The sequence below is a fragment of the Pipistrellus hanaki genome, assembly GCF_964339955.1.
Source record: "Pipistrellus hanaki genome assembly, chromosome: 13".
Taxonomy (NCBI): domain Eukaryota; kingdom Metazoa; phylum Chordata; class Mammalia; order Chiroptera; family Vespertilionidae; genus Pipistrellus; species Pipistrellus hanaki.
In genome coordinates, this window is record NC_140515.1 from 28,934,442 (window position 1) to 28,956,686 (window position 22,245).

Below are 22,245 nucleotides of genomic sequence, written 5' to 3' on the forward strand. Positions count from 1 at the left end.
GGGGGATAATTATGGCTTCTCTCCACTAAATATAAAAGTACTCTCTTGCCTAATAACAAGAAAGAAAGCACCATCCATTCTTATTGATAACAGGGACAAAACAGATAGTACAGACTCCCTGTGAACAAAACCTGTGTCTGTACGACTTTGAATTCTGTGCAATTCCTTCCTTTCATTTGTGAAACAACCTGATCTTTTAGCACCTTATTTATGTGCAGAAAAGACATTGCCCCTGGCCTTTAGGATATTGTTCCAGAGTGGGAACCATATGTAAAACACATAATTACAGTACTGTGTGGAATGGCTAACATTGAAGTATGTCCTATGAGCTATTGGCGTGCAGGGGAAGGAATAATAAATCTGCTTGAAGAAGTCAGAGAAAGCATCATAGAGAAAGTGACATTTTAACGGAGTCTTAAAGGGATGAGTAGGAGCTGGCTCTTGATTACTTGTCAGCAAATATACGTTCCTTTAGGTTCTTTCACCTTCCCGCCACGGTCGTGCATTACTTTTTCAAATGAAAGAAATGAACATTTTAATTTTTCCTGATAGCCTGTGCTTTGCTGTGAAATAAAATCATGAGCAAAGCTGTAGATAGAAACCAAGACTTGAGATTGCTGGAGGGGAAAAGGGGCTTTCACCCTGTGAGCACCCGGGCTGTGGGAGAACAGTGTGCGTGGAGAGCAGCAGGATTTCAGTGATTCATTCTGTCATTTCTCTTCCTCTGTAGCCATCAGGTTTGGGCGGATGCCACAAGCCGAGAAGGAGAAGCTGTTGGCAGAGATCTCCAGTGATATCGACCAGCTGAACCCAGAGTCTGCTGACCTCCGGGCCCTGGCAAAACATTTGTATGACTCATACATCAAGTCCTTCCCGCTGACCAAAGCAAAGGCGAGGGCCATCTTGACAGGAAAGACAACAGATAAATCAGTTAGTTCTCTTCTACCCTCTTGATTTGGGGTGGCTGGGTTTGTTATTGTTGTTGTTGTTGTTTCCTTTGAGGAAATGATTAACCATGTTACACACACACACATGCAGAGTACTGTTCATCTGTTGGCGGTTACATATTGTAGGCTGAGTCTGAAAGCACAGGAAAGGAAATGTCTTCAGATAGGATAAGTAAACATTCTTTTGAAAAGGGAAAAAGTCCTTCAAATTCTCCTACTAAATTCTTTGAGAAAGTATAAAAATATGCGAGTCAGCTTAACTTTAATGTGTGAACTCAAGCCCCATTCACCCCACCACCCTCTTTCAGGATCCACCTACATTCATTCACACAGGCCTGCTTTCCGGACCTAGCTTTTGAAAAGGTGTTCAGTCTCATTATTTTACCTTTTAGGAAACGCATTAGAGTTACCACTTATGAAGTTCCACATTGGGCAGAAAAATACATTCCAGATATTATATCACCTTTCTTTCCCTTGTAGCACTCTATTAATAATTCCTGGATAACTGGAAGCTTTTTCCTTTTATTATGTGTATAAATTGTATCTCCTGTTAAGCTCTGAGCTGCCTGAGCTATGTGAGTGGAGAATCTAGTGAATTCTCAAACATCTGCAAGCTCATTGATTACCACTGTTTAAAAAACCCAGAACGGATCAGAAATGTTATTGAGTCAATCTTTCCAAAATGCAGAACTCTTCCCTGATAGGAAGCTGAGAAAGCACAACATGGAATCATGTTAAAACAAAATATAAGCCGAAACCAGTTTGGCTCAGTGGATAGAGCGTCAGCCTGCGGACTGAAAGGTCCCGGGTTCAATTCCGGTCAAGGGCATATACCTTGGTTGCGGGCACGTCCCCAGTGGGGGGTGTGCAGGAGGCAGCTGATCAATGATTCTCTCTCATCGATGTTTCTAACTCTCTGTCCCTCTCCCTTCCTCTCTGTAAAAAAATCAATAAAATATATTTTTTAAATATATATAGCCGGGACCGGTTTGGCTCAATGGATAGAGCATCGGCTTGGGGACTGAAAGGTCCCAGGTTCGATTCCAGTCAAGGGCATGTACCTTGGTTGCGAGCATATCCCCAGTAGGGAGTGTGCAAGAGGCAGCTGATCGATGACTCTCTCTCATCGATGTTTCTGACTCTCTATCTCTCTCCCTTCCTCTCTGTACAAAATCAATAAAATATATTTAAAAATATATATATATATATATAGAACTATAACTTGCCCTAGCCACTTTGGCTCAGCAGATAGAACATCGGCCCGTGGACTGGTGGGTCCTGTCAAAGGCACATATCTCAGTTGCAGGCTTGATCTCCTGGTCAGGGTGCATGCAGGAGGCAACCAATCGATGTGTGTCTCTCACATCAATATTTCTGTCTGTCTCTCCCCCTCCCTCCCACTTTCTCTAAAAACCAATAGTAAAATATCCTTGGGAATTCTAGTCCCAATTCTGCCATCAGCTTACAGGTCTCAGTTTACACAGGCAGGTCTAACTTTGATTATAATGTCTGCAGCATGTTCTTAAAGTAGTAAGCCACAGAACACATTCAGAAGATACCATCCCAGCCCTTGATAGCCCTTTTATGCTATTGTTTATTTTCAAGTAAACATCTACAAAAGAGGTATGCAATTACTTGACATATATAGGCAACTTTTCCCCCACACAGTTATATTTTGGGGAAAATTTGATTCCCCTTTAATGTATTTTTATAATGACCTCGAGGTGTTTTTCTTTTCCTTTTAGCTAAACCATAAGAGTAGAATTAGCTAATAGAAAAAGAAAACTCCTATGGGATATTGCAATATAAAGAGCCAAATGCTGAGAAGGACAATGAGCTTTCTGACTGCGAGAGCAGTCATTGATACCTTAGCAGTATTATACCTATTTCCAGTTCTTTACACTTTCAAAAAGTTGTTTTTATTTAAGATTCTTTACTGATTTTTAGAGAGAGCTGAAGGCAGAGGGAGAGAGAGAGAAACATTGATGTGAGAATGATACATCAATCCACTGCCTCCTGCCGGGGATCTAGCCTGCAACGTGGGCATGCACCTGGGTCAGAAATTGGACCAGCAGCCTCTCTGAGCATGGGAAGAAGCCCAACCCACTGAGCTACACCCATCAGGGCTCGAGAAAATCTTACACGTTCATTTGTTCAAGGCACATGATGATCTTACGGCTCCTATTATTACCCTCCCTTAAAAATGGGGAAATTGATGGTTAAGCATTTTGCCCAGGGTTCACACAGCATGTGGAAGAACCAAGACTAACGCAGGCCTTCTAACTATTACTTCAGCAAATCTGAGCATGACATTCCCTCACGGAAGCTAGTCTTTCCTATTGGCTAGCAATGAGCGGTTGACACTAGGAAAATTTAACTTGGGAAAACATTCTGAGTTATCACTTGTTTTTATCAATTTTTAGAACAGTGAGAATTTTCCACTCTGTTCTGCTATCCTAGGGTGTTCACAGTCAGGAAATGTCCCTTGTGCTGTATTGTTCTTCTGAATTACAGTGATTAGGACTGTCTTCTGCAGACTCTACACACTATAAGTCACAGTAAAGCTACATTTATGTATTCATTAAGTGAAAAAATTGGGGCCTAACAAGTCAAGAGCGGATGAAGACCTCTGCAAAGCTGATTTGTCTGTGGGAAATAAATTGCTCATTTAAAGGGAGAGAAAGAAATAAAAGGAAAGCTAGATTGATGTGACTACAGAGGGTTAACAATGTCAGGCAGATTACAACAGTTTGATGAGAGCATAGGATAGGGACGTGGAGGCTGGGGGCCCCAGAACTGGGAAAGGACTGATAACAGGGAAAGAGCCCTCAAACCGTGTACTCCGCCGTTTGGCCTCCAGCCCTTTAGTTTCCAGGAACTGCTTTCTCACCTTTTCTTTATCTCTCTGTCCAGATTTGCAATCCCTGCTAGAAAGCCTGGAAGTACCTGGAAGCTAGGAGGAAGGCAGTGTAAGAACACTCCCCCACCCCCACCCCCAGCCCCAGTAGTCAAGAATTTAGTTACTCTCCCAGGGGCCAATGTACTCTTCTCTGTGTTACTGAGGGGCACAGAGCCCAGCCCACCGTAAATCACGTTAAAGCCTCATACCAAGTGACTCTTTGGCTCCACGTCTTTGAGTTGAAAAATAAGATAACTGCCAGCTTTTTATGAGATAAGTAGGTATTAAGCTATTTTTAAGGGAAAGGGCTGCAAAATGCTTGATTATAGTCTTTTCAAGTTCAGAGGTCAAATGTTTGTCATTTTTTTCTCCCCCCTATAGTAACTGTGACTGTGCTTTGCCCATAATATTTACTCAGGATGTATTTGCTTAATTGAATTAGAAACTGTCGCCTATGCCCTTTGAAATTCTGGACTTTCAGCAGAGGGCCTCTAACTAGCCTAATATTTGCTCACCAAACTGGACATCATTAATGATCTGGATAGAGGCAGGATTGCCTCTTAGGGTCTGGAGGGAGAGACGGAGCCAAATTAAAATAATCCGTCCCCTGGTTACACAAAACTGAAATAGAATTGTTTGGCTCTCTTTTCTCCTTATCTTGCAAAATCAAATTAAACACGGGTGGAAAGAAATAGTTCAGAGAGGAATAGGGGAGAGGGGGAAAAAATCCAAAATGTGATTTCCAATGTGACTAGAGATTTGTTGTTTTTTTTATCTTACATGGTCATGTTATTCATTTGATAGCATCTTTCTCAGGGGTGTTATGTTATCTCTTGGCCAAGACTTATGAAAGTTAAGATTTGAATTGATTGGAAACGTGTTGTGTTTTTTTTTTGTTTGTTTTTTTTGCAGAAGTATGGACTCTTGAGAGAGTGGAGGTTATGAAAAAGTGTCTATGGCGGGTGCAGTTTGGGTCTCATTATCCACCCTTGCTTGAACTGATGTCACTAGTGTTGGTTAGGCCAAGCCTGAGCATAATAAATATGCTCAGGATAGTGGATGACTAGTTACCAAGAACCTTTGGAAAAGGAAATGGCTCTATTGAAGAGGCCATCCTTTAGATTTATCTTACTGCTCAATTTAACTTTTACATATTCTGTCATTTATGGAATGCCTGCTAATCTTTCCTCTCAGGTCCAGCAATAGCTTTTGCCTGCAGGCCTCTCCCAACTTAACTTCCTTCTGCTATATCTTATTCCCTGCTGCTATTTTCACCTTTCAAAGCAGATAAATGGACAGATAAATTCAATGTTCCTGCTCCCCTCTTCTCTTTTTTAACTTTGGGATATCTTTGGGATATTATGTACCTTTCATTTCATGCCTAAAAAAAAAATAATGCCTGGGAATTTTAGACTCGGGATTAGGAAGAGATGGAATATGGAATCACTAAACATGATCACAGGAGAATTTTAGGAGTAATGAGTGTTTTCAGCCCCTCTCAAATAGGCATGGCACTGACTCTCCTCCAGGCTCTTTTCCCGCCAGTGGCTTGTTCCAGCGCAGGCCTTACTTAAGAGAGCTTACTGAACCCTGTCACTATGAATGTGCTAGAACTGCGGTGCTTTATTTCCTGAAGGCAACTTGAGGATTGAATGGACTTTGGAAGTTCCCAGTGTTTGACCATTACCCTGATGTGATGATCGCACTGGGTGCATCATTGTCACATGATCTCATGTTTGTTGATGAAAATAAACACAGAGTGGTTTTCAAGAACTCTTTTCAATGCCATGGTTTGTCATAAAACAATAAATATAAAAAGCTTTGGTGTGCCTGCCAACTTTTCACTCCATATCTGAGGATGGTGAGGCCCTGGCTGCACTCTAATTGCAAGAAAGGATAAAACTTGTTATTTGTACTATATTGGACTTTGCATCCCAAATCATCACATTGCTCATGATAAGGTACATGTGGAGTCACTGTTTTTGTAATTACAAGAGCAAAACAGTGCCATTGTGAAAAGGGTTTCTCTAAATAGTATATGTAATATGAAACTACTAATGAATAAAACCAATATAGAAATGTAAACTTTTGTGAAAACAGTCTGTACCCTTTAAATTTTCTCATTCTAAAATTTACAGTGTCCATCACATCTAATAACTCCATCTATTGGAAAGATAGCTATACTTTTAAATCCTACACTTACAGCGGAACAGAGGGTGGTCTCTTTCCCCTTTGTCTGTGGAAAAGCTTAAGTGAGCCAGAACCTGCTCTCCTGAGGAGGGGGATAACAGGCAAATCCTCAGAGAAAAGAGACCATGGAAGCCCAGTATAAATAAAGAACAGGATAGTCATGCTGTTTCCTTTCAATGGCTACTAAAGAACTGTGCTCCTGGGATCATTAATTCATATATTAATATTCATAAAATAAATTCCTTTATTGCCAGGACTGTCAGAAACAGTTAAAAATATGACACAGCTGAACCAATGGTATTCTTTCAGACAATAAATAAAAAAAGATAATATTCTATGTAGTCCAGAAGAAAAGTACTTGGATTTTTTTCCTTTTGCATGATTAATTCAGTTGGCCAATACCCTTGTTTGCCAGCTGAGGAACACTTTGTCTGGCAATCGATGGTTTTTAAAGAGCTGTGATATCTGCTAGTTCATTAGAGTGTAAATAATTCTTCCTATAATGTTTTCATTTGTCTTAAATCTCTTTTTTTTTTTACATATTTTATTGATTTTTTACAGAGAGGAAGGGAGAGAGACAGAGAGCTAGAAACGTCGATGAGAGAGAAACATTGACCCAGCTGCCTCCTGCACACCCCCTATCGGGGATGTGCCCGCAACCCATGTACATGCCCCTGTCGGGAATCGAACCTGCGACCCTTCAGTCCGCAGACCAACGCTCTACCACTGAGCCAAACCGGCTACAGCTGTCTTAAATCTCTAAAGCATGCAGGAAAATGGAATTACATTTTAAAACTTTCAAACTTCAATCGCATACAGCACTTAAGTAGCACCTCTAGGATATAACAGTTCAAAAGGCACTGCCTCCAAGATCCTAGCATATAAGAGCTTCAGTTTCAAAGTCACAGTCCTGCCCTGGCCAGCGTGCTCAATTGGTTGAGCATCATCCTCTGTACCAAAGGGTCCCCAGTTCGATTCCTGGTCAGGACACATACCCAGGTTGCAGGTTTGATCCCTGGGAAGCAGCCAACTGGTGTTTCTCTCTCTCTCCCGCTCCTTTCCACTCTCTCAAAAAAAAATTTTTTTTTAATCAATAAAAACATTTTAAATATTTTTTAAAAAGTCACAGTTCTTCTCAGCTTAGTCATTTTATTTCAAAAAGAAAAAGTCGGAAGTTATGTAGAAAGCTATAGGAAGAGAAAAGAACTGAACATGAATCAGGAGATCTAGTTCTCGTTCAGGTTTGCTGTAAGTAGCCATTTGACTAGGGACCACCTCTTGGCTTTAGTTTATTCATACCTAATCAGAGCATGATGATGTAGGTTATTTCTGAATACCCTGTTAGTTCTATAAATCCCATGGTTCTCAACAAGAGGAAAATAGGAACAACCTGGGCAGAAACCAGGAAGAAGTTGAGAAAACCCAACCAAAGCATTTTGGGTTACCATTCACCCACTGTAATTAATCAAGAATAACCATATGTGTCTAAAGGAATGAAAGTCCGTCAGAAGTATGATATAAAGAGAAAGAAGGGAATAAAATGAAGAAGATGGACCCTAAGGATTCTTTTTTTTTTTTTTTCTTGAGCCTTTGCTCTAATTTGTCAAAAAAAACTAAGAATATCAGGAGAACCCCACCAGAGGAGGCACACATTTTTCCAGGCCATTTTTAACTCTTACATGGTTACCAAAGTGATCATTTGTGAGATGGTAGAGTTGTCTACTACACTAGTTTCAATCTCCCAAAAGGGAGAAATCCCTGGAATACTCTCTGCTTTATTAGTTGACGTTTTGTTTTGTTTATCTTTTTTAGCTTACTATTTTATTATTCAGGGAGCTGGAAATTTATGTATAATCTCTTTCATAATTCATATATTGATATTAAAAGGCAAATGAAAGGAATACTATTGTTCTATTCCTCAGTTATTAGCCAACTTTCTCCAGGACCTTTGTGTTTCACATAATGGGCATGCAATAGATCTATAATTAAATTTAATGGTCTATATAAAACAGTGCCCTTGATCCCATCCTGGTTTTGATATGTGCAGCCATTTTTTAAAATCATCATATACAAAAATAAAGTACATTTTGATGTATCACTTCAAAGAAAACTTTTCTGTAATTTCTCCTTGAAGAAACTGTTTTTCTCTGGAAAAGCATTGTGTTCAAGTACAATTTTCTTCATTTCATCCTCACTTTTTTCTGGTCTGTCCAGTATAGGGGTACAAGCATCATAGTGGCCAGAGGTAGATTCACCAGGACGCTAATGAAGCTTGCATAGAGCCCCTTGGAATATACTGGGAAGACCAGTTGTATTCTTATAGTTTGTATTATTGAACCAGGAATTGTTGTAAATGTACTCAACAACAGTATACATTTTAGGCCTCATAAAACCTGATCTATCCCTGATAATATCCTAGATGTAATTAAGTGTTCTTTCCTGTTAAGGAGAGATGCTTATGTAGCCACTTGATAGACTGTCTGATAAGTACATTGTTAGCCCTAAACTAGAAGTATAAAACATTAAGACCAAATTCAAAGATGATATGGTTCCTCTTATAATGGCAGGTTCTGCAGAAGATGCTGTACAAGCTAATAGAACATATAAAGATTCCCTTTTCAAAATATACAAAAGAATGTAATATTTTATCAGAGGTGTAATATTAAATTAATGATTCAAGAGAAATTCAACAGACCTCATTTCACCTGCAGTTTTAAGGGGTTAGCTTTCAGGATAAGGAGGTCCCATTGTGAAATGTGCAAGTTAATTGTTTGCAACCTAAGAATTGGTAATTTGGTGGCAAAGAAAAGCAGATCATGTCTAATGATCACTTTACAGTTTGACAGATCGATTATGAAGGCTGAAAGAATCTAAGCTGCAGACTTTAAAAATACAATAAAAACAGCATAATCAGATATGACTCGGGGGAAAAAAAAAATCCACCTGGTATTCATTTGCATGTCAATACCTAGAATTTTCTGCCGGTTCATCACTTCTTTCAAAATGCTGAAAGGATTTAAAAAAAAAAAAAAAAAAAAAAAAAAAAAAAAAAAGGAATGGTTTGGCATAATGGTGGGGGCTGCTGATTCCTTTCTCTGTCCTTGAGTGTTTACTGCCAGGAAATCCTGACCAACTTCGATTGCCAAGGGGTTAAAGTCACATTGTTGTTAAATTGGGAGAGAAAATTAGCAGGATTTTGTGCCCTATGCTCAATTATCACAGAGTTTCAAAAACAGGAACCTGGGGCTTTATATGAGGGGACAGGGGAAGTGAAGGGGAAGAGTCACAGGGTGATTTATCAGGGCAGAGTTCCAGATAAGTTGCTTACATGGAGGTAGAAGAATTTTAGGCATACACTCTGTGCCAAGAAACCAAACTGTTGAGCAGAAGCTCATCCAAAAGTGGAAATGGGTAGTTCTGGGTATAGTCCTTCCATACGTGAAGAGATGATGATTTTATAGTCATGTAATTCGTACTCATGCATGTGAGGGTAGACTTTTCAGGTATCCATACCATAACATTCTCATGGCAAAAGAAAGCTAATATTTCATCAGCATAAACTTTAATAAGCTGCAAGTCTCCTGGAGGACAAAAACCACGTTTTCTTTAGGTTCTATAAAAGCAAGATTTTCTCATGATTCTGGCATTCTGGGGAAACTCCGCACAGTTTAACTGATGTGACTTACTATCTTCTCTGCCCATTTTTTTTTTTCTCTCCCATTAATAATATCAATCCTGAAGTGAGGAATGGGAGCACAAAATAACCCAAAACATAGTAAGCACTGTTGGCTCCTGATTTACTTGAAGAATTAGTTAGAGCCACCATACAAACTTACTCTTAGGTCCTCACATCTGTCCTCCTTTTTGGTTGCTAAACAATATAAGTGCATTTTTTTTTTTTGTTTAAAAAAAAATAAAAAAGAATTTCTGGAATAACTCCAGTGAATGGTGCTGAAATTATAGGCAAGTTTGGAAATTTACTCAGCATCTAAGAGCCCTTAGTGTTAGTGTTATTTTCTTCAGTGTAGAACAGACTTAATAGTTTAGTGAAAGTCATAGACTGATGGATATTAATAGTTAGAATCTCCAAATCAGCAGGTTTTGAAGCTGCCATTCACTGCACCCACTTCCTCTTGCCAGTCAGGAGAGAATTCTCAGCATATCTGCTGAAAAGAAGCTTTATTTTTAGCACGTCAGTGTACATGCATGTGTGCATGCACAATTCACACATATCCACTCACAGTGTGCACACAGGCACATGTACACACACACACACACACACACACACACACACACACACACTGCTTTTGAGAAATGCAACTACAATATCCTCAAGAGAAGAGATGGCAACCTCTAATTTAAGGCACTCCCCTCAACTGAGAAATTTGAGGCCTAAGAAAGATAAATTACTTTCCTAAAGTCACATAGTTAACCACAGAACAAAAGTTAGATCCCGAGTACCCTCAACTCTTATTAGTGCTTCCTTGTATACACTAATTTGAAGAGGATTGGGGGTTTAAGTCCTTATATAGTTCAGTATATGTACATATAAAGTGCTGCCCCTTCTCAACCAGAATAGCCTTGAGAGTTTTCATAATGACCACAAACCTTTGGTTAGTTCTATACAAGAAAATGAAAGAGAGAGATCATTTCATGACTAACCCAACCTGCTTTTTAAAGCAGCCTGTTGCAAACCTGTCTTATTGATTATTTGATGCAGATATTTTGAAAAATAAGTTCAGAACTCTTTTTGCAACACTTACCCACAGGCCTTATCCATCTGCTCTTACTGAAACAGATTGCTTCCAGAGCATTAAGAAAAGAAATAGACATTTTCTTGGCTCAATATTTCTAGTCTGTTTTCAGATTGATTTTTTTTTTTTTTTTTGGCGGGGGTTAAAGATGTTTTACGCATACTAAGATCTCAGTAGATTTAATCTAAAACTGCAAGATTACTTTATGTTCAAGTGGGTCTGTTCAACCTTGGGTTGCTGAAATAATTTTTTTAAATATTTTTATTGATTTCAGAAAGGAAAGGAGAGGGAGAGAAAGACAGAAACATCAATGATGAGAGAGAATTGTTGTTTGGCTGCCTCCTGCTCCACGCCTCCCACCACACACACGCACACACACACACACACACACACACACGCACTCGGGATGGAGCCTGCAACCCGGACATATGTCCTGACCAGGAATTGAACTGACCCCCTGGCTTGTAGGTAGACACTCAACCACTGAGCCACACCGGCTGGTCCGCTGAAAGGATTTTGTATTGAAAGAAGGATAAAATACATATTCCATTGAAAGCCAAGATAACAATGGATTTTATCATTTTTTAAAATCAATAACAAACGCTCCTCAAACAACAGAAATTAAGACTATTAGCTAGTCGTGTAAAGTTTTGTAGGATTAAGTTGAAGGAACAGAAGAACAAAATAGATTAAATATCTTTGATCCTAGAAGACAATTAGGAGGAATAATCAGGAGATAACAGTACTTTGTCATTATTGTTGTTGACTTTAAAGATTTCAGTTATTAAAGCAAATGTGTATAAAGAAACTGGGATGCTATTCACTGTGAATTAGAAGTCTCCAACTAACCCACTTTTTCTCTTTTTCATTTGCAGCCATTTGTTATCTATGACATGAATTCCTTAATGATGGGAGAAGATAAAATTAAGTTCAAACACATCACCCCCTTGCAGGAGCAGAGCAAAGAGGTGGCCATCCGCATATTTCAGGGCTGTCAGTTCCGCTCAGTGGAAGCTGTGCAAGAGATCACAGAATATGCCAAAAGCATTCCTGGTTTCGTAAACCTTGACTTGAATGACCAAGTAACTCTCCTAAAATATGGCGTCCACGAGATCATTTACACCATGCTGGCTTCCTTGATGAATAAAGACGGGGTTCTCATATCGGAGGGCCAAGGATTCATGACAAGGGAGTTTCTAAAGAGCTTGAGAAAGCCCTTTGGTGACTTTATGGAGCCCAAGTTTGAGTTTGCTGTGAAGTTCAATGCACTGGAATTAGATGACAGTGATTTGGCAATATTTATAGCCGTCATTATTCTCAGTGGAGGTAAGTTTCATCTTTGATCTTCCATAAAAGTGGGTGGGATGGTGATGGAATGGCTGAAATATTTTTCTTTCTTACTTTTACTTTCCTAGTGCTAGTGAATGTTCCTTTTCTCTCTGTACTCACTGCACTTTTCATACAGAACATGCCAATGGCATAATGCCATGAAAGTGTCACCACGCATGTAAAATACCAAGAAAGGATATCATAGATTTGCTGTTTGAAGGCTGAGGCTAACCCGGCTCTTTTCTTTTAATCCTTACATAATATTTTCCTAATCAAATTCAAGCTTGGAAGACAAATGCCCTCTTCTTTTTTTTCCTTTCTCCTTGTTTTCTCTTTTTCTTTGTCTTTTTCCTCTCCTTTCCAGAAGGCCAATCTAATATTTATTTCATTTAAGTGATGACATGTGTAACTCTGCTTGAGATGATGCTCACTTGGCTTAGAGAAAGCACCAGTAAGTGTTTTGGGTCAAATTATGCTCCTGCCCCACCATCAGTAAGATATTTCTTTAAATGGCTTTTCCAATATCAGGATCAAGCATATATACTATCTACCGACCTCTACCTACTCTCTCATGTAGATTCCTTTGATTGCTTCCCTTAAAATACCTTTGTGAGGTGGTTGGCTGTGGGTAAGAATGCAATCTGAACCAAAGAACACAGAGCAGAGAAATGAATTGAGTTATTTAGCAATTCATTGTATTTTTGGCCTTGCAAGTACATGATCTAACTAACCAACTCCAAAAGCCAAGTTTTATACTAAATGTTACTTTTATTGGCCTCTCTCATGTTTCCAACTTGAATAGAAGAAAGTTTTAATGTCATCTCGCTCTATAAAAGTTGTTTTTAATGAGTTTTTATTACTGAAATGGAGTTCAGGTGAGCTTTTTATGTGTCCTTACATAATATCCTCTTTGAAAACTGGCATGGCATGGTAAAAGGGTTCTATAGATAGATATAGATATAGATATAGATATATAGATATAGATAAGCTGTGTGTAACTGTACAGGATATTATAAAGAACATGATCCAGTTTATTGTCCTTTGTTGTCCAATTACTTGAGAGTAGAATGCTTCTGAAATCAGGCGTGTAGTGTATTAGTAATAATAATAATAGCAAATGCTAAAGTACTTACTGTGTTCTAAGCACTGCATTCACATTCATTTCGCTCTCACAACCCAATGAAGTAAGTTCCATTTTGCAAACAAGGAAACTAAACGGTTCAATCTTTTATCTAGGGTTACCCAACTAGTAAAAGATGGAGCCAGGATTACAAACACAGGCAGTCTGGCTCCAGAGTCTGTACTGATATTGCCCTGTATATGATTAAGGTATTTATAGATAACAATATGGCATAGGTTAGTTCTGTAGCCGTAAGTCCAGTGTCAAGTTGTAACTCATTTAAAAATGACTTTTTTGGTGTATGTTTAATGTAACAAAAATATGCTATCCAACACGTTTTAGTATATTGACTACTTCTTAAACAAATTAACCCTTGTTCCTCCTGGGACTATGACTAGTTCAGCAAACAAAAATTATATTCCAGATTACTTGAGGTTCACTAAGAGCAAAAGGTTAAATTTTGAAAAAACAAATTAGAAAACAAGTTAATATTGTTTAACTAGCTAATTCTTAAAGGCACATTTTATTTTTAATGAAAAAGAGAAATGAAATGATTAGCATTTGATATATTTCTAAAGTTTTTCCTAAGCACACTCTATAAACCATGTTCATATTTCTTTCTCTGCTTAATCATTTCCCCATTTCATATTCTTTGTTAATATTTTTATTCACTTTTAAAATCAAAGAAATACTTGGTTATTATATAATCCAAAGAATATAGAAAGGTGGAAGTGAAAAGTAAAGGTCTCTTTTCTCAGAATAGGAAGATCTGGGGGAGATAATAGATCAACCGAAGGACTTGTATACATGCATATAAGTGCAACCAATGGACACAAAACTCTGGGGAGGGAGGGGATGTGTGGGAGGAAGGGAGGGGGTCAAAAAAAATCAATAAAATATATTAAAAAAATAAAAATAAAAATAAAAAAATAAAAAGGATATGCAAGCAATTTAAAAAAAAAAAGGTCTCTTTTCTCAGAATAAATCTAGATTAGCAAAGTCCTATTTCTCCTACTAATAAGTTTCTGTGCATGTGCTTGCAATGTATATGCTACCACTTTTAATAGCTATAAAATATTTCATTTTATAAAGGACTATTGCATTCTAAATTATCTCTATATTTGCTTAGGTTACTTATAATTTATTATAAAAACCTATAGAAAAGAACATAGAAAATTTTAATTTTGCTGTAGCAAACATTCTTGTGTGTGAATTTCTGTTTGATTTTCAGATTATTTTCTGATTCCAAATGGCCAAAATGGAATTGCTGGGTAGATGGCTTTGAACATTTTTAAGTCGTTGTTGCATCATTGCCAGGTTGTTTTCCGTAAAGTTGGTACTTGTTTATATTCCCACCACAGATGCTAAGGGAGGCATTTAGAAAAAAACGCTCCGATTCTTAGTTCCTAACCAGGAAATATCTAGATAAGAAATAATCATGATAATTGTGGGCTTTTGGAACCTGAGTGATGTTGTTATATGGTTACATGAGACAACAGTGTGGTTTCAACTAGAAAAATGCCATTATTTCCCATATTTCACAAGCTAGAGTATTTTAAAAATCAGTGACTTGATAGGCCCTGATTTTATTAAATAACCAGCTCTGTGAATAGCTTGGTTCAATGAAATAGCTATTTCAGGCAGGCTGAGGCCAGAGATCAAACCTGCAACCTGGGCGCTCTAACCACTGAGCAAAACTGGCCAGGGCTCTCAATTCATTTTAATTTTCTTTCTATCGGATTTTCCAGAAAAGGAAAACATTCATGTAAGCAAGAGGTTTTGATTCAGTAAACATGTTTCTGGTCCTACCTGATCTTAACGAGCAATTATTTTCTCCTCTGCAGTTCATTCTGATGTCTATAAAAAGCTTTAGTGATTTCAGGGAAAAAGTGCTTTTGACAGGCGTCCATTGACCTCATTCTGAGCTAGATTTAGAATCACAGAAGAGCTTCATCCTAGTGAAGACACCATGACCCTAGACCAGGGGTCTTCAAACTACGGCCCGCGGGCCACATGCAGCCCGCAGAGGAGTCTGATCCGGCCTGCCAGGTTTTTTGGGCAGTGAGCGCAGCCAAGGTGTTACAGTAGGGATTAGTAGTTCATATAGTCCGGCCCTCCAGCTCTCTGAGGGACCGTGATCTGGCCCCCACTTTAAAAAGTTTGAGGACCCCTGCCCTAGACTGAAGGAAGAATGGGGAGATGGGCATGAGGTCAGAGTTGGGTGGTAAGGACTTGGGGAAATTAAAGGGGGGCCCCCAGAGGACCTAAAGGGGATTTTTTGGATGAAAGTACCTGATTTGACCCAACAAGTATTTGCTGAGGAAACTAGAGTTGCTATAGTAAGATCACTGTCACTCAACTTCAGCCCTAGAAACTGCTGATACCATTAGATGTGGTACTTAGATTGGCCTAGTGCTTAGTATCTCTACTAGTTACTCAGCTTTCAAACCAAGATTGTGAGGAAGGTGACCCAGTTCTCAAGTGTTTCTCCTTTCTCTCTTTCTCCTCTGAGCCTCAGGCAAGACTAAAAACATCAGCACTCTAGAAACCAAGGGAAGCACTGTGTACATTTTGAGAGTATTTCACATGCATTCTCATCTCATAGATGGAAAGGCGAGGGCCATAGATTTATGCAATTTGCCTAAGATCTAACAACTAGCGAGCCGTGGAACTAGGAGTGAAACCCAGGTGTTCTAACTATCACCTCCAAATGCCCTGTCTGCCCCAAGCCCTGCCCTCTGCTACCGGGCCAGTGGACTGTGGTCAACTCACTCACATTTGTGGTGGGGGTCACAACCTGTGCTCCATTCGTGATGCTGTCCAAGGTATATAGATGTACCCACAATCCATACCTTATTCCTCGGTATTTGTGATGAGTAATAGCTTCCCTGTTCCCTCTAGTCTCTCTGACTGCATAGGTGGCGTCAAGAGTAATAAAACTGCCTCCAGCAAGGGCATGTTTGCAACTGGCGCCACAGCATCATGCCAGCCACACATGCAAACTCCCAAAACCTACCCAGCAACCACGGCCAAGTGGAAAGCTCGGTAAAGCTGACAAGCCCCAGGATACTCCGTTGGACACTCTGCCCCTTTGAGCGTTTGCTGTGTTTGGTGAAGAAAAAGCATAGAAGGGTTCCAGCTGGAACTCTACAACAGGAAAAAGCTCTTTTTGCTAATTCAAAACAGTTTGGAATCTATTACAGTTCTTCCCAAACTTCCAAGATATGGGGGAGGAAATTCACTGGATTTTACAATGTATTTTTCTAGGCAGATTGCCATCGCCATCCTAATGACAGAGAAGCTATAAATATTGATACAATGGACACAGATGGCAAGTCATCCAGCCTCCTCTTTTTACTCTCTTGAGACTGGCTTGGCTATCCAAACTACCTATATAGCAGCTTCTCCCTTTTCCAGCAGTCCCAGCCATGTTCTTTCCCTGTGAAGCAATTTTGGACAGCTGTGCTCTTGGAGTGATCGTGTGCATTTCTGTGCTGAGTGGGCAGGGAGAACAGGGCATACGAAGGGAGAATTGTTCTCATAGTTACACATTTGCAGATGGATGAAACAGTAATATCCTCTGAGATAGTAGATAACTGCTTGTCCCATAGGTCAGTGACCTGGGATCTCTGTTTCTCACCCTTGACCACGATTATAAAGTGTATATCTGCATAGGTATAGATTTAGATATAGATATAGACCTAAATTTGTTGGAATTAGAATAGAATCAAAGCACAGCACCTGACCCAGAATAAGTATTTAATAAATGCTTGTTTAGTGAATAATAATCAAGTATAAACAATAATAATAATAACTACCATTTTATCTATTATTTTGCTGTGTGTCAGGCTATATACATACATATATTCATAATCGTTGTTTAACCTTTCCTGCAGCTCTACAGAGCCTATTATTATCCCCATTTAACAAATGGAGAAAGTAGCCGAAGCCAGTTTGGCTCAATGGATAGAGCGTCGGCTTGGGGACTGAAGGGTCCTGGGTTCGATTCCGGTCAAGGGCATGTACCTTGGTTGCAGGCACATCCCCAGTGGGGGGTGTGCAAGAGGCAGCTGATCGATGACTCTCTCATTGATGTTTCTAACTCTCTATCTCTCTCCCTTCCTCTCTGTACAAAATCAATAAAATATATTTTTTTTAAAATGGAGAAAGTAGAAATTTAGAGAGATTAAGCAACTTGCCCAAGTCACAGAGCTACTAATAGGTGAGGCCAAGGTTCAGAACCAGGTCTCCCTTAACTTAAAACTGATGTCTTTAACCACTGCTGCCTTCTGTGTATTGAGATGGGGAAGCTCTCAGTCTTGGAGTTCTTTGGCACTTATGCAAAACTACCTATTTCTTGGTATTTGTGATGAGTAATTTTGCCTGCAAATATTTTAATCAAGAATTCCCAGGTCAGAGTCCAGATATTACTTACTAATATTCAGAGCCTTTCTTGAAACACCATTTTAACTTTTCTAACAAAACTGCACTCTGGGTTTGAAAATTGCTCTGGGAAGGAATGGGGCCCAGTGGTAACCCTGAAGACTGGTGCTGTGTTCTTTAACTTGTCCAGGTAGCATGGCCCCTGGAAATAACAGCACTGTTTGCAGAGCTCCCACAAAAATTGATAAGCTATAAATAACTGGGTCAATACATTCAGACTTAATCAGATACCATCTTGCACCAGGTTCTAATGGAGATAAGCGGTTGAAAAAAAATTTTACGAGAGAAATTTAAAATTGTTAAAATGCCATCCACTCGTTTAACTTCTTCCTGCCCATCGGAAACAAACAATAAAAATGACCTTCATTCAGTGGCAGCGGCAGAACGCCTCACTCCAGCTCACAGAACACTCACGTTCCACAGGCACAGAGTTTGAGGGGCTCCCTTCCCCATCCCTGGTCTTTCAAATCTTAAGGATATTTCCGGCTGATGTGTCATCTTTCCATTTTACTACAGAACCATTTATACCAGTTAGCATGTACAGATAGCACACCTCTGGTACAGAGTGTACATGCTTGAGTGGGCCTACCCTCTTCTTAAGGAAATCCCAGGTTAGGGGGCCTGATTCTGCATGACCTTCTTTGTCTGTCTCTATCATCCTTACTAGTTAACTGGGCAGAGACAAAGCTCAAAATAGAAGAAAGTTGGCCTACTATTGTTCAAGGTATTCGGTATTAAACGCTGAAACCTGTTTGGCTCAGCGGTAGAGCGTCGGTCTGCGGACTGAAAGGTCCCGGGTTCGATTCCGGTCAAGGGCATGTACATTGGTTGCGGGCACATCCCCCGTGGGGGGTGTGCAGGAGGCAGCTGGTTGATGTTTCTCTCTCATCGACGTTTCTGGCTCTCTATCTCTCTCCCTTCCTCTCTGTAAAAAATCAATAAAATATATTTTTAAAAAAATACTATGAACAATAGTAGGCCAACTTTCTTCTCACCTATACAAGTTAAATATTCAACTACTAGACCTTATCTATACAGGTTTTTTTGTGTGTGTGGGTTGTTTTTTTTGGGGGGGGAGGTTTGTTTTGTTTTGTTTTTTTACAAGAGTCAGGCTAGTGCCTAATTGGTGGAAGTTATTTTTCTGATTTCTTGTGATATCAACAATAAACAAGGACATCTGATTTCTCATATTACTAAGCCTTAAGCAGGACAAAGAGCATTACTACATGATTCAAATCCCCCATCAAAGACCTATGGTTTTGTCAGAGAGTAATAGCATTCAGTTATTAATTGAAAATGGTTTGGGGCCTCTACACTGTGTCTGCATAGTTTATGCCAGTCTTCCCCTCTACCCCTCTACTCCTCCCACCATGCTTCCACAACCAGGGGAAACCCTTTCAGGGGCCAGTATGGCTTTGAATAATGACTCAATTTGAGTTATCTAGAAAGGTTCCACTAGTTCGCTCTTTTCATAACCTCATAGACTTGGTTTAGACAAAAGGGAAGGGTATTTGTACGTTCTCTACTGGCACTCAAATTCTAAAACCCAGAGAGCTGAGGATGGAGAGTAGGGAAAAGCTGGAACATATTAGAATCATCTGCGAAACTTAAACACAGACACACACACACACACACACACACACACACACACACACGGGCTTTTGCTATTTGTAGGATATAGAATATAGAAAAGTCTTTATCTGTGACTGCCTCAGAGATAAAATGTCCTCCTCACCCCGGGCCTGGTAGGCTGGGATCATTTTAGTGAGTGAGCAATTTTGACCCCAGAGACAGACATGGGATTGAACGCCAAACTGCTGAGTCATTCCTGTCACCACACCGGCAGCCTTGGAAAAGGTTCAGTCACTCAGTCAGTGGGCCGCTTTTTGGAGTACTTTATCATTTTGGGTTCTCACAATGTGTGTTTAAACTGTGGGTGACCCCAGGCAGCCTTCCAGACTGGCACAATCCACCATGACATTCAGACAGATCATCGGCAAGTGAGGAAGAATGAAACCGAGGACTGATTGGAGTCACACACAACAGGAGAGCCAACACAGGTAGCAAAGGAGCCACGCACTGCTAGGGAAAGCACCTTCCAAGGGTCTTGCCCGCTTCACAAATGAGTAAACCTGGAGAAAGGCAGGGTGGTGCATTGGAAAGCTTTGGAATCACATGGACAGCCTTGAGTTCAAAACCCTCATTCCATTACTAACGAGATGTGTGATTTCAGGCAATTATTTACCTCCCTAAACCTTACTTTCCTTATCCGTGCCCTAAGTAAATGAAACATGATGTGAGTCTTTGGCACGGTGCCTGGGACATGTTAAGCACACAATAAATGTTAAATTTCCTTTTTCCCTTGTATGATATAACTAGAAGTAGCTCCACTCAGTTTTGCCGGTTAAATTGCTTATTTTCACCAATAGTCATTCTTAAAGTCCTTATTACAATATAATACCCCTAGGGAGATATCAACTAATCCCTTTATCAGCTATATTTTTAAGGGGATTAGTTGTGGATTGGAGGACAAAACCCCAAGGGAAAGGGACACTGGAGGAAGGGGGAGGGGCCTGAAAAGTTGAGAGGCAAACTCTAACCCGGGGCCCTGAATGAGATAAGGAATGTGAGTGAGGTGGGTTTCCACACTCCGAGTATTCTGATTGCATTTGGAGGGACATTACGTGTTGAGAGGTCATATTTAGAAATTATTGATCACACGTAGGTTTTGAGGGTCTTTTCAAGGACAATGGAAAAGAAGACATGGGGGATGTGTGGGGAACTAATACGTGGCCCCATTTTATTTTTGGTTTGCTGTTGGCTACCTTTGGTTTGCTGTTGGCATTTCTAAAGATTGAGGAAGCTAGGAAGAATAGTTGTACTGGGAGCATAAGTGTGTCAGACTCAAGGAGAAAGAAGAAATCACTCTCCATTATCTCGCTGCTCCAGCCTTTCCTCTGCCTCGAACCCACCTCTCATTCTCAGTCCAGATCAGAGTCAATGTTGGACATAAAAGGAGCAGAAATATATCTACCTTCCTCTGCTTGGGGGAAGAAAGCACTGCTCTTTTGGTCCCAACACAGAGGAAGGGAGCAAACCAGGTGGCTAAGCTCAAATTGATTGACCTCCAATGACAAGGAGAACAAGAGATCCCTAACCGGAGGGTGAAGGAGATAGAAAAGATAGGGATGTCCCAAGGGCAGGATTGAAATCTCAAATCCCATTTTCATTCTGAAAGATTTAGAAATAAAACACAGCCCAAGCTTAATTTGCTAGAGGTGCCCTGGAGCAAAGGAACAAGCTCTGAGCAGAGCAGAGAGGAAAATGCTACCCGCCTGGTTGCTGGGTATCTTTGTGTTCTGTGCTGTAGTTTGAAAGGCTTTTGGGAGGTGGTAGTTGAGCATTTGAGATGAGGGGAATTGGTGTGGGATTGCTTCTTAGCGTGCAGATAAAAGAAAATATTGTCTGGGCTTGGTTTCATGTTGGATGTTACCCCCACCCCCTCATCCTAAACCAAATCATATGTGTCCTTGTTGTGAAGATCGGTTACATCATCTGAACATAGAGAAAGCATTTATTAAATTATTCTTTAAACAGGGAAATGTTAGAATGTTAACCCACTTACTTCAGAGTGAAGGACTCTACCAGCAACATGTGTGTTGTAGGCAGAAAATATGCTCATTGCAGATGATCTTTACCTATTTGGTAAAGCATTTACAAGATCTCTATGTCTTTCCCTTTCCCTGATAGAAGCAGTCAACTACCTTTCTCCTAAAATCTCCATTGCTCGGGCTTCTGATTAATTTAGGCCAGCCCTGCCAGGAATCCTAATTCTAGATCCCCAGCAAGCTGCAGTCCAAGGAATGGAAAAGGAAAAACTTCTGGGGGTGTTGAAGAGAATAGCTAAGGAAAAGGGTGCAATTAATAAACAAATAAAGAGGACCCAGAAAAATCAGAGAAATGAGAGAAGACAGATAAGAAGGGAAAAGAGGCAAGTTATAATAATACTATTACAAATAGACATAGCTAACTGACTATATGTCAGATACTGCTTCCTCTAGGCACTTTCCTTCTATTAACTCATTTAATCATCTCAACAACTCTTAGTTATATGGGGTTATTGTTACATCCCCATTTTTTAATGAGGAAACTGAGGTACAGTGAGGTTAAGGAACTTGCCCAAGATTACCTAGCCAGTAAGTTTTAAGGTTGGGATTCCTACTGCTTCTCACTAAACAAGTATTGCTTACTCTTGGCTGCACATTAGTATCCTCTGGGAACTTTTAGAAATATTGAAGGTCATACCCTAGGCCACGTAAATCGGAATCTCTAAAGATGCGACCCATATATTAATTAGTTGGTGTGTTTTTAATCTCCTCAGAGGATTTCAATGTGAAGCCAAAGTTGAGAATCACTATACTCTATCAATCTCCAGCTCAAATTTATGAAAAGAACACTTGTAAAACTTGCATTATTTGCCCAAACCACCAAACACGTGTGCGCATCAATAATTATTTTCTTGCACTCCTGAAATTATGTTCTCACCAATAACACCTAAAAAAT

The 22,245-nt window shown here is 39.8% G+C and overlaps 1 protein-coding gene across 3 annotated transcripts in view; it reads left to right on the forward strand.

The window, feature by feature from the left end:
• Positions 1-22,245, forward strand: part of PPARG (peroxisome proliferator activated receptor gamma) — a 135,673-nt gene that overhangs the window by 103,585 nt on the left and 9,843 nt on the right. For all 3 annotated transcript variants that reach the window (XM_084902603.1, XM_084902602.1, XM_084902601.1), the window contains 2 exons: positions 731-930; positions 11,666-12,116. In XM_084902603.1, the coding sequence (XP_084758729.1) occupies positions 731-930; positions 11,666-12,116 (651 nt within the window). The remainder of the gene's footprint in view (positions 1-730; positions 931-11,665; positions 12,117-22,245) is intronic.